The sequence below is a fragment of the Artemia sp. Qi Xiang Cuo genome, chromosome 10 (genome assembly GCF_049724085.1).
Source record: "Artemia sp. Qi Xiang Cuo chromosome 10, ASM4972408v1, whole genome shotgun sequence".
NCBI classification, from domain to species: domain Eukaryota; kingdom Metazoa; phylum Arthropoda; class Branchiopoda; order Anostraca; family Artemiidae; genus Artemia; species Artemia sp. Qi Xiang Cuo.
The window spans coordinates 53,332,998-53,346,775 of NC_142803.1; the positions used below are offsets into that span (position 1 = coordinate 53,332,998).

General features: G+C 37.0%; 1 protein-coding gene across 1 annotated transcript in view; it reads right to left on the reverse strand.

Annotated features, from left to right (window-relative positions):
• The window catches only part of LOC148947886 (uncharacterized), a 177,980-nt gene that overhangs the window by 147,723 nt on the left and 16,479 nt on the right, over window positions 1-13,778 (reverse strand). The window contains exon 2 of the mRNA XM_089096033.1: window positions 1,224-1,410. Within this exon, the coding sequence (XP_088952159.1) occupies window positions 1,224-1,266 (43 nt within the window). The 5' untranslated portion in view covers window positions 1,267-1,410. The remainder of the gene's footprint in view (window positions 1-1,223; window positions 1,411-13,778) is intronic.

The following is a 13,778-nucleotide window of genomic DNA, read 5'->3' on the forward strand; positions in this document are numbered from 1 at the left end:
AATCACATAGGAAGCTACAAAGACTTTCAATAAAATTACTTTCAAAACAAGATTCAAGGCAATGACTGTAAAATTGGGGTAAATCCTATCTTAGATCAGAAAGGTCTAACATGCTCAAGCAACAACACTTTCATGAAACCTGTGATTGTACTGTGGACTACCGATAAAATTCTACGAATTTATTAAAAAAAATACACTCCAAACTTTTTAACTCTCAACTAACGTACAAAATCTATTACTACAACTAATAACTCATATCAGCACCAAGCCATCTGAGGCAAAAACAGCTACAGGTGTTGCTCCTCCAATTTAATCTATTAAGAACTTTTCTCTTTATACCCACTTATAAAAATACTACTTCCAAGTCCTTCCCTATGGCCTCATCTCGCCCCGTTTAGGGGAGGACCTACCTTTTGATTGGCACCAGTTGGACAGCTTACAAGCCTAATCTTTGGCATTCTGAGACCCTTCATCTGTAAAACGTGATCTATCCATCTCACCTTTCTTTCACTATTGTCCTTGATAGAACTTATCGTTGGACATTTAGTCAGTCAAACGAGCAACTATTATCATTCTTAGAAAATTTCTCTGGAAAAAATTAATTAATCTTCCTTGCCCATCTGAGTACCCACGTTTAAGAACAATACTTCACCACTGTTATTACCATGTTTTCCAACATTAGATCAAAACCTCCAAAAGTTCTTTCATTTTGCTAACATCTTTATTATGGTTGATGAAAAACCACGTAGATCAAGCCAAGGAAAGTTTTACCTTCTAATTTGATTCCAAGTTTTCCCAAACCATTTCCATGACAGAAATAAAAATAAATTTTTCCAAAATGCAGAAAAACATTTCTTTTTTCCTTTTGCGTTATATGAAAAGATAACAGTTCATCCATTCTCTCTCTTACGGAAGAGAAGGGGATGGGGGGGGGGGGGGGGCTCTGCTCCTCGCTAATTATTAGCTATTTTAATTTCAATCATGATTAATAGGGCTTATATACAATCATAATCAGTACATTAGAGATTTTAAATACCAAATGGTATGAATTATTTCTTTTATTTTGACACGTTTACTTATGTTTGGAGGAAAAGTCCAGTTAATGACAAATGTCAATTTTTCATTGACAATTTTTTATTTTATTTTTTTAGTCAGTTTTTAAGCATGGACGAATTAACATTCTTTTATCAATAGATGGCTTTTTTACTAGAATCACTAATTACCTTGCTTGATATTTGAATGATCAGGTAGGCCAGCTCTATCCATTATTTTTGCAATCAAGTCAAATTCACAGATAAATCTCTTGCCCAAACACGAGCTTCTCGTAATCTGCAATCTTCAGATCCAAATTTATTGACAAGCTTGAAAACAGTCTTCTATGTTCTCAGTAAGAACTAAGTCAGAAAAAATCTAAAAAATAACATTCTTATCCTTATTGGCAAAAAAAAGTATAGAACCATAACTAATAAACTTAATCAACGTAATTCAACATGTGATGTTTTAAGTTTTAGTGACCACAAGTGACCTTAATACCTCTTGTTTCGTAAAGTATTTTATCCTTGTATGGTCGTTTTGAAAAGTGACTGTAATAAACATGGCTTTGTGATCACTAGATCTATATTTGTGTCAACTCTTGGGAAAAAAACAAACAAAAAAATATTAAAACTATTTATAAAATTATAAGAAAAATTATATTTCACGAAAGAGTGAAAAAATAAGTGAATCAACTCCATCACATGAAGCCTATAATTGATTTTCTGTTTTAACTATTTCATTTCGTAGGGACTAAATATAGGACGAATGCTTAGGGACGAATGCGTCATTGCGCTTTTTTTAGGTCTTCTTGTTGTTGTTGTTGTTTTTTTCACCTTAAAGGACCCTGATGCTTTAAATATTTTTCGAATAAGTCCTTTTTCAGTATTCTATGACCACTGGTTTAATGCAATCACTTTTGGGGCGAAAACGAGAAGAAAAAATAAACATGTATGCACAAACTACTCTGGAACAAGGCACAATTTCATACATTTGAAAGTAAGAGCTTGAGAACTCTTATCTAGGACATGTTTACTTTGATCACTACTTTTTGTTGAAATCACGCATTTTTATTGATGTTATCCCCATGTTTATAAAATTAAGTTAAAAAAAAAAAAGCAGTTTTCCACAAAAGAAGCTTTTCAAAGAAACATTTTTTGTTGTTTGTTATGCATTAAACCAAAGATAAGCAGAATTATATTCAAAGAAAAACTCAAGCAAAGAACAGACAAAAATCACTATCAACCAGTAAATGAAATAAAAAAATAGACATTACAAAAAACAATCAAGTTAAACTTAAAACGAAAAGAAATGTCCTCAAAGCCCTTAAAAGACGAAATAACTTTAAAATAATTGTATTTAACACAGCTCTACTTAAAATTTTTATTTTGAGTTGTGTTTTCATTTGCAATTGCATCAACAACAACAAAAAGGCAACTCACCACAACCAGCTAAGATTCAGCTAACAGTCTTCAACTAGGTTTCATTCAGAGTGGACGAACAAAAAATAGCAATTTTCTGGATATTAAGAAGCTGTTTGGCAAGTTTTTTATGAACTTATTTTACTTAGTGAAATCAACGGACATTTGCCTTGGATATTTTGACAGTGATTTGGAGTTTTATCGCCAGGTGATAGATCCAGTTAGAGAAGTCTGTGGTACCATGACAGGATTAATATTAGGCCCTGCTCTGGACTTTACTTATCAATCAATGACAGAGGGTGCAAAGATTGAGTTAATTGTTGGTAAAACAACAAGCTTCTTTAGTAAAGACGACATAATTACAGCGAAAAAAAATGTTGCACGATAAGTTCCAGTTTACGAGCAGGTTCTTTAGAAATTTGAAATGCGAAGACAATGTAACAGAAATTTGTAAACGGTTACACTCTCGGGATAAAGAAAAGAAGCCAATGCCAAAATTCGTAATTGAGAATCCTTGCTCTGTTCCCACTTTAGGCGATGCAGTAGTGGCTACTCTGGCTGTGAAAGTAAACGAACTAGGCGAGAAAATTGATATTTTAGTGAAATCAAACAATAGCAAATCTATTTCTTGGCCCTCGAAATTCAATGCATCGGAATCCCGGGCTTCATCTTGTGCAGTTGTACTCAAGAACTTACCTGGATCACTCAAAACCCCCAATGCTCGTAAGTCCTTTGTCGATTCAGTGTGTTCAAATCCTTCTCAAATCAGTGAACTACGTAAGAGTAAATCCGACTGGAAACTTATAGTTAAATCTAGAGATGCTGCTGAAGCTATCGTTGACCACATAAAAGGCAAGCAACCCACGATAAATGCGTCCTAAGGACTCTAAACTTTATTGGGGTAGTGAAGAGAATTCCCGTCGAAATGGAGGAACAAGATGTGTTGCAGCTTATTCACAGAGCTGGAAAAGCTGTTAGGATTGGAAGCTGACGTGCTTACAAAGTTTACTTCAATACTCGTACGGACTTGAACTCTTTTCTCAAATACAGAGTCAAATTGATTACAAAGTACTTTCTGCTGACGAATACAACTTTTTGCCAATAAGATGCTTTTCTTGTCATGCCGAAGGCTATCTTGCGGCCAATTGTAATAATACTGCCATTTGTGATCGCTGTGGAGCAGCTGACCACGCGTCCAGCAAATCCAATCCATGCGCTGGTGATATGTTTTGTGTAGTATGTAAGAAAAATGGTCACACATTCTACAGCGTAAATTGTCCCGTTGCTAAACAGAAGCCAACCTCTGCTAGGCCATGACCGAGCGACATGGTATTAAACAGCAGCCGGGTGTTGACTTGAAGTCGACCATTCTGAATATAGCCTCGCAAAAGCTGGAGCTTTCCGGTATCTCTGATTGGGATTTTGCTATGGTTTACAGGTCGAAATTGAATAATCCAGGGTCGGCAAACGATAAAGTTGCACCAGTGTTCGTGAGATTTTCTACCTGTGAGACGGCCCGTAGAGTGTTTGCGATTAAACAAAATTGGCTGGTTCGAAAATCTTTTTGTCTGAGTCTCTAACCAAGCGCCGTCGCGATATCCTGAGTGCCGCGAGAGACAAGTTTGGCGTGAAAAATGTATTGTCAGCTCGTGGTCAGGTTCTCGCAATGCTTCCGGGTGAGCAAGCTGCTCGTCGAATTAACTCGCTTTCAGATTGCGTTTAGTTTGTTGTTTATGAGTAGTTTGGTAGTGTTTATCTTGTTAAGATGTTCTATATTACTCTTTATTTATATTTTTATTTTGTTGTTTATTTTTTGATTTCTTATGAGTATAATTATCGTCCCGTTTGAGCGCAGAAAAGGGATGAATTATAGGATTCTTTTTTGTGCAAGTTGATATGAGTAGTATTTTAAGTGGAAGATTGAGTAATTTGCAAAATAATCCGTTTAATGTTAATGATTATTTGTTGACGGATATTGGAAATGATGGGTCGCAAATTAGTTTTCGTCCATCTCTTGATAGTAAATATCGTCAGTTATCAACTTTGGAGGAGTTAGGCCGGTCTGGATTTCATGCATGTACATGGAATTGTCATTTAATGTCTTCTTACCATGAGATTTTTGATTTTATTTCCCGATCTAATAATTTACATATAATGGCATTATGTGAAACCTTTTTGGGTCATGATACTGTTCTTTTGTCCTTTAATTTTCCAGGTTATGAACTGATTGCTCGAAGTCGAACGTCAATGGGACGTGGAGGCCTGGCTTTCATTGTCCGACAGGATTTGAATTGGACAATTAGAAAGGATTTGGACATTTGGAAGGAGGGTAAGATAGAAACCCTTAGTATAGAAATTCAGTTTGAAAATCGAGCTTGTATTTTTACTGTTGTATATAAGCCACCAAGTGCATCATTTGAAGAGTTTGCTGAAGGATTTGAATGTCTTGCTGCAAAGGTAAATAGATCTAGTCAAGAGTTTATATGTATGGGAGACTTTAATTTTGATTTGTTAAATGTACGTGGACCAAATTTGGATTTTTTTAGCCTGATGATGTCAAATGATTTATACCCGACCGTGAGCATTCCAACGAGAATCACGGATCATTCGGAAACGCTCATCGATAATGTGTTTGTGTCTTCAGCAATACTTAGTAAAGCGTACTGCTCTGTTGTTATAAGCCCAGCCTCCGACCATCTTCCGGTTGTATTGCATTTGAATTCTGAAGTGAAGAAAAATAACAGAAAGAATAAAATACCAATGCGTGAACTGAAGCCAGTTAATCTGAAAAAATTTGAAGAACAAATTAGTGTTATTAACTGGGAAACAGTACTGAATGAAGATGATCCGTCGGAAGCATTTGAAAAGTTTAACCAAATAGTGTCGAATGTTTATGATAGGACGTGTCCGCTTAAAGAAACAAACCCCAGAAAGAATAAACCAAGAAAACCATGGTGTGATAATGAGCTGCTTAATCTGTTTAATATGAGAAATCAGGCGTGTGAGGAGCAGCTGAATCATCCACAGAATAATGAGCTCCATGTGATGTATAAAGACCTAAGGAATAGGGCAAATGCCCTAAGAAGGAAAAAAAGAAGGCATATTTTACAAATGTATTTGAAGAAAGTAAAGGTAACCCCAAAGCAACATGGCAAGTTGTGAATGATCTTCTAAAAGGTCCTATGAAGCCATCGGAGCCAAAAATTGTACTAAATAATAGGACCTTGGAAGAAACTGAGGAAATCTGCAACGCATTTGGACAATATTTCTCTGAAATTGGCTGCAAGATTCAAGAAGAAGCACGGAGCTCCCATGTTTTCGAATCAAGCAGTTTTGTTGATGAGCGAGGAAGAGGTTTCGAAATGCATTTCCAGCCTTTTACTGAAGAGGAGGTACGCAAAATTGTTAGCACGATTAAGTCAAACAGTGCAGGAGTTGATGGAATGAGCCTTAGAACGCTCAAGTCGGTTCTGGTTTATTTGCTTCCTGTCCTCGTATACCTTATCAATATTTCTATGGAAAAGGGGATGTTTCCGAGTGCGCTTAAAATAGCTAAAGTTGTACCGTTGCACAAAGGTGGAGTCAAAACTGATATATCTAATTGGAGACCAATATCAATTCTCCCGATTTATTCAAAAGTTTATGAAAAGATTGTTCATCACCGACTTTATGAGTATCTGATGAAAATTGGTGTTTTACACGATGGTCAATTTGGCTTCCGGAAAGGACATTCGACGACGCAGGCAGTCCAGCATCTTCTGGAAAATATCAACTCAGCACTTGAGAATGGCGAGCAGTGCATGGGCGTTTTTATTGATTTTAGAAAAGCTTTTGACACTGTTTATTTTAAGATTTTATTAGAAAGGCTGTGTTATTTAGGCATATAGGGTAGTGTTTTAAATTGGTTTGAATCGTATTTAAGTGAAAGGAAGCTACGAGTGACTTTGACTAACAAATCTTCTCAGCCGTTTCCCATAAAGTGTGGTGTTCCACAGGGCTCAGTTCTTGGCCCTCTCCTGTACCTGATATTTGTAGACACAATGAGATTCTACATTTCCGGAGCTTCAGTTACTTCTTTTGCTGACGACACGGCTTTAGTGATTGCAGCAAAGTCGCTGCAAGAGCTCTTGTTCAAGGCTAATAAGGCGCTGGATGGCCTACATGAATTTGTTTGTGCTAGCCTACTTAGCGTCAATGCATCAAAAACTAATTTTATGATGTTTACAAGGACTGGTTCTGCTCCCACTCTCCCTGGTGTCATTATTTACAATGGCCTACCGCTATCACAAGTTGAAGAGATCCGATATCTGGGATTCATCCTGGATCGAAACTTGAGTTGGAGAAAACACTGCGACATTATAGCATGCAAGCTGGCGCGAGGCCTTGGAGTTCTGAACCGTTTTCAAAATTTTTTACCTTTAAAAATTCTGCTTTTATTGTATTTTTCCATAATAGCGCCTTATATAAATTATGGTTGTTTGATTTGGGCGAGTAATTTTAGTTGCAATTTTAGAAGAGTTCAAGTTCTGCAGAATAAGGCTATAAGGTTGATTGGAAGGTATGATCGTGGTGTTTATAGCACTGAATCACTTTTTAGAAAGTTTAAAATTTTAAAGGTTGGTGAAATAAGGGATTATCAAATTGGAGTTTTTGTATTTCAGTGTCTGAATGGTTTTGCACCTGATTTTTTTATGAATATTTTTAAGCCTAATTCGTTTTATCACGATTATTTGACTAGGAGTGCGGATAGTCTTGCATCTGAGCCACGGAACACAACCAGAGCGAGTCAAGTGACCAGACACATGGGCCCGTCAGTTTGGAATTCGTTCCCAGATTCTGTTCGTCAAGCTGAAAGTGTGCCGCAACTTAAAACCCGTATTAAAAACCATTTATTTTCAGGAATTTGGTTGTGTTAATGGTTCGTGTGAAGGGTTATTTTTTTTTTTTTTTTTTTTTTTTTTTGTAGATATTTTATTTTTATTTTATATTTTGTGCCATTATATATTTATCATTATTTTCTGTTATTATTATTGTTTTCCCCTTTTTTCATTTTAATTGGTTTGATGATTTGGCATGCATGATATCCAACCGGTCGCTTTTTCAAACATATTCTTTCTTTAGTGCGACTTTTTATCACATTGAGTTGTTTTTTTTTTAATAAAAATTTATGAACCTGAATATCTTGGAATATCAATGGGAACTTTATAAACCGATCCACTTTCGTCCTTGATTTTCTTCGTGACTGCGAAATAATATGTCTGCAAGAGCATTTTAATATGGAGCAGGGCATAAACTTGTTGAATCTTTCACCTTTTCAGAGTGCATATTCTGTGCCTGCGAAGCAAACAAAAGATTTTGGTCGTCCTTCTGGTGGTTTAGTAATGTACGTTCGATCAAACCTAAGCTCTGACCTTTTGGATTCGGAAGATTACTACCTTGCTGTTAGAGTAAATAATGTGGCTATAATTAATGTCTATCTTCCCACTGACTACCGGGATGACAAATCGGAACGTAGCTTCGCAATTAGTGTGTCTAAACTTTCCAAATTCCTGGAAAAAGCTCGTCAAGGAAAGCTTCATTGTATTATAGTCGGTGACTTCCTTCCTTAAACCTGGAATTCGGCGACCACGCGGTGTCAAGTCGCAGAAGTGTTTTACTCGGTATTATCAGTGACGATCTCTGCGTCAGAGCCAAAAGTGAAAAATACACACACATTCACAACTCTGGAAGTACATTCAACTTAGACCATGTTGTAGCAAGCCAATCTATTAATATTCCTTCTCTGCTTGTTATGGATAATAACTTAACTTCTGACCAGCTCCCACTCATGTTTAAAGCATATTTCCCGCAGGCTCAGTTACCACAAGATACGGACAGCGCTGAGTCGCGTAAAAAGTGAATTAAGTTACCGAATTGGTCTAGGGTTAATATTCAGACATTTCATGAGTTGTGTGGTGTAATCTTAGACAAAATCGGTGTGCCCTACGACCTACTTGGCAACTCTGTTTATGCAGATTAGTTGATATGCAAATGAAGCTAAATGTATATTCTATCAAATTGATTCATTCTTTGCGTGTTGCCGAACTTGCAGCTGTTCCTATTAAGCGTATTGAAAGTGGGACGGAAATTATCGGGTGGTCAAAGAACCCAGCACTTTGTGAAGCATGTGATAAGGCAAAATTTTGGTTGAAAATTTGGAGAGACTGTGGCTCTCCTAGGTCTGGTATTGTAAATCAGATAAGATTGCAGACTAAAAAACGGTTCGCAAATGAGCTTGCCAAGCATAGGACCTCAATTCAGTCAGATTATTCTGATAAAGTTCTTAGTGATCCAAATAACCTTTGAAAAATGTGTGCTAAAACCACAGAGTAATTGCCTTAATAATATATCGGATTATGACATCCCTGAATCAACTTGGGTCAAATATTATGAGAACGTGTTCTCTGCCCCTGAAAAGTGCCTCGCGGATTATTATAAGTGTGAGTTTGATTCTTTCTTAGCTAGTTCGTCTAATTCTGACGTTGTGGTTTCTCTAGAGTGTGTAATGAAGGCTATTAATCGCCTTAAGACAAAGAAATCCAGGGGTTCAGATAACATTTCTGCGTTCCATGTCAAAATATGTAGTCAATTATTCCCTCATCATATTACACTGTTATTTCAAATGATTTTCGTCACTGGAATAGTTCCGTCATCTTTTTATATTGGGGCTTTAACTTCGATCCCTAAGAAAGGTAAACCTCATCGGGAATGTTCATCTTTTTGGCCGATCATGGTTTCGACAACTTTTTGTAAAATATTTGAGCTTTTGATAATTAATGAAGTCCGAAATAAGTGTTATAGCCCGGACTCACAGTTTGGATTCCAGCCGCGTCTGGGTTGTTGCCATCCGTTGCCCGCCGTAGTATCTCGTTGACGCCGAGAGAACTGGAGAAAGTTTGGCTCTCGCGGCGTACGATGTGCAACGTACCTTTGGCTCTGATTCATGATGAGTTGATATTGGATATGGGAAGGCGCGGTGTAAAAAACAGGAACCCTTCTTCCTTTAAAAGATATGTATGCAAATCTGAAAGCCGAACTTAAGCTCTTGCATAGGCATCCGGATCATAAAATAAAAAATAATCCTATTGTCCCGGTTAAAAAAGGGGCTTGGCAAGGGGCAATAATTTCACCTGCTGCTTTTAATAATACAATAATCCGAGGGCAAGAGAGATGTAAAACAACTTGTATCCTGCGATATATCGACGTTTCGTTAATATCATACGCGGATGATATATTTAATTCAAGCCGCACTGTTTCGGGTATAGAGGAAAACTTTAACATCCTCCAGAATGAATATAAGCAGCTCGGGTTAGAGTTTAACGCAGAGTTGGAAATCAGTCCCCGATGGTTTTACGATTGCTCTTGGAAATACAAATGTTAAGCCAGTCAAGTTCATTACGTACCTTGGCCTTCCTATCGGTTCAACTCTGAAAAAAACCCGCCAATTGCTTATCGACCATCTACAGAAGCGAATTGGTTTTGCGTATAGTAAAATTATTTCAAATATGTTGAGGTTCAACAGAAAAGTTTTAGCTCGCCTTTATAGTGTAATTGCACTCCCCCATTTTTGTATTTGAGTCCTTTTTGGAGAATTTTTCCCGAGTGCAATAAACGTAAACTTCGATCTGTTTTCTTTAAGTATGCTAAGTTTCTACTTCGTCTCCAGCTTTGGTTCCGAAATTCTTTTCAAATTAGGAATTATAATATAGCAGACCCAACTTCAGCCATCCTTAATCAGATCTCAAAGTTCAATAATAATGTTAAAAGCCATCCGTGGTTTGAAATCCTCCGCCAGTAAAACTCAGTAGGTTTTTGTTTTCTCTGTGGTTTAACCAGTCTTTTCTTGCTATTGAGTATTACATTGTGTCTAAAACTTGTATTTTTATGTATTTCGTTTTTGTCGAGTATATTTGTCTTGTTTATCTTTTTTTGTTTTTTGTTTTTATGAAAACAACACTCATTTGTTTGATTTTGACAGGTAATAAAATATTATTATTACTGAAAAGAACCAAACTTATATTCATCAGTGATAGTTACAGGCAATTCTGGAATGACTAATATTATAAAAGATATATAAATTTAAATAAACTTTGTTTTCAGCGCAATCGAAGGGACGTTCTGGTTTTAGTTGAGGCTTAGGGAGCGTTAGCCTTACTCCTACTTGTGGTGATTTTTATTCGCTCTCAATTTGACTTGCATATTTGTAGTAATATGCTTATTAGCTTATGTTATCTCAACATACACTAAAAAATGTTCAACTTAATACCCACATTCATTTCTGAAATACTGCAGCACACTCTTTAACAAAATAGATGGAAATAGTGATAAATAGTGGCTCTTGATTTAGTTTAAGATCTCCTGAAAGTTTCCACTACATAACCTCAACCATTCCTGATATCTTGCAGATGTAGCCTTTTTACCACATTGTTGCCCAAAATGTGTCTTTTGATTTAATTCAACACCCCCCATAATTCCCTGAAAGTTTCAACTTACTATGCTAATCGTTCGTTTCGGGTTTCATTTATTCTTAATAATAATTTCTGGTTGTTTTGAGTTAGAATTTTAACAGGTATTTGTGTTTGCTGATCTTAAGTTTAAAATGACCTTTACTTTTCTCTGAAAAACTTCTTGTTTGGAAAGTTTTTTTTTTAATTAATTTTTGTTTGTTTTTTATTGCAAAAAGTTTCAAGTTTTTAAAAATTCCTTAATTCAAATCAAACTTTTTTTTCAAAAGCTTCATCAAAGTATCAAAACTAATATCAAAGTATCAATATCAAAGCAAAAAAAATTGTTTAAACCTCAGAGTTTTTCTTATCTGATCCTTGAACTGTTTTTAACACAATGACTATCTCAAAATTTTTATCGGATGTGTTTGGGGAAAAAGGGCAGGGGGGACTAGTTGCCCTTCGATCTCTTTTGACTCTTTAAAATGTGAACTAGAACTTCCATTTTCAATCAAATAAGCCCTCTCTGAAGTCTATACGAGCATCCCTTTTATAAGAACCATATATGCCCCCAGGGCAAAACTGATAACGCCTGTCCCCGGGCCCTGGGGGTTGTATCGACCCCGGAGTTTTAACATCGGATGTTTGAAACAATTTCTAACGAAATGGCGGCCTCAAAATTTTTATTGGAGGGGTTTGGGGAAGAAAAAGGCGTGGAAGCGGGAGGGGCTGCTTCCTGTCCGATCTCTTTTGACTCTGAGAAAGTTAACTAGAACTTTTTAATTCAAACCAAATGAGCCCTCTCTGAAATTTATACGAGCATTCCTTTCATAAGAGCCCTATACGGCCACAGGACAAAACTTACAACACCTACCCTCTGGGTCATGGGGGGATGTCTAAACTGGAGTTTTTGCAAACTGACCTTTGAACTATTTTTAAAAAATAGTTAGAGTCCAGTTAGAGTATAGTAAGAGTCTTTCGACTCTTAAGAACTGAACTAGAACTTTCAGTGTCCAATCAAATGTTTATACGAGTATACTCTCTGTTTATACAGAATATACTCTCTGAAGTTTATACGAGCATCCCTTCCATAACAGCTATATATGCCCGCCTGGCATAAGTTACAATGCCTACCCAGCGCCCTGAAGGATCGTGTCAACCACGGAGTTTTCGTTATATGATCTTTGAACCATTTAAAAAAAAATTGCTCTATCAAAATTTTTATCAGATGGGTTTGAAGAAAATAGAGCGTGGAGGGAGGGGGCTAGTTGCCCTCCGATCTCTTTTGACTCTTAAAAAAGTGAACGAGCACTTTCAATTTCCAATTAAATGAGCCCTCTCTGAATTTTATACAAGCGTTCCTTACATAAGAACCATATATGCCCCCAGAGCATTACTTACAAAGCCTGCCCCCGGGCCCTAGGGGGTTGCATCGACACGGGAGTTCTTCTTTTTTCACCTTTGAACTATTTTTTACGATATGGCTATCACAAAATTTTTATCAGATAGGTCTTGGGAAAAAAGGGTGTGAGGAGGGGGGGCTAGTTGCCGTCGAAAATATTTTTAATCTTCGAAACTAAAAAATAATTCTCAATATTCAATCTAAAGAGGCTGTTTTGAAGGTTATACGAGCATAAGTGTCATAGGAACCATACGCGCTCCCAGGCCAAAACTTAAAAAAGCTACTTCTGGGGCGCGGGGGGGTTTTGTCAACACTGGAGTTCTTGTTATCTAATTTTTGAACGATTTTCAAAAAATCGCTATCACAAAATTTGTAGCGGGTGGGTTTGGGGAATAAAGGGCGTGGGGGGGTAGTTGCCCTTCAATCTTTAGACTCTTAAAAATTGAACTAGAACTTTCAATTTCCAATCACATGAGCCCTCTATGAAGTTTATACAAGCATCCCTTTCATAAGAACCATACATGCTTTTAGGGCATCACTTAGAACGCCTGTACTCCGGGCCCATGGGGGTTGTATTGACACTGGAGTTTTTCTTATCAGACCTTTGAACTATTTTTTAACAAAATGACAACGGTATCTGAAAATTTTGATCAGATGGGTTTTGAAAAGAAGGCGTGGGTTGGGGGGCTAGTTGCCCCCGGATCTCTTTTGACTTTTAAAAAGTGAACTCAAACTTTCAATTTCCAGTCATATGAGCACTCTCTGAAGTTTATATGAGCATCCCTTCCACAAGAACCATATATTCCCCCAGAACATTACTTACAAGGCCTGCCCCCGGGCCCAGGGGGGTTGCGTTGACACAGGAGTTTTTCTGATTTGACCTTTGAACTATTCTTAACGAAATGGCTATTTCAAAATTTTTATCGGATTAGTCTAGGGGAAAAAAAGGTGTGTGTGGGGGGAGGGGCTAGTTGCCCCCGGATATCTTTTGACTCTTAAAAAGTGAACTACAACTTTCATTTTCCAATCAAATGAGCCCTCTCTGAAGTTTATACAAGTACCCCTTTCATAAGAACCATATACACCCCCAGGACAACGATTACTCCCTGAACCCTGGGGGGGTTGTGTCAAAACCGGAGTTTTTGTTATCTAATTTTAGAACTATTTAAAAAAAACGGCTATCTCAAAATTTGTAGTGGATTGGTTTGGGGAAAAAGGGGCGTGGGGGGCTAGTTGCCCTCCAATCTCTCGACTCTTAAAAAGTGAACTAGAACTTTCAATTTTCAATCAAATGAGTCCCCTATGAAGTTTATACGAGCATACCTTTCATAAGAACCATACATGCCGTCAGGGCATAACTTAAAATGCCTGCTCCCAGCCCTGGGGGGTTGTATTGACACCAGAGCTTTTATTATATAATATTTGAACTATTTTTAACAA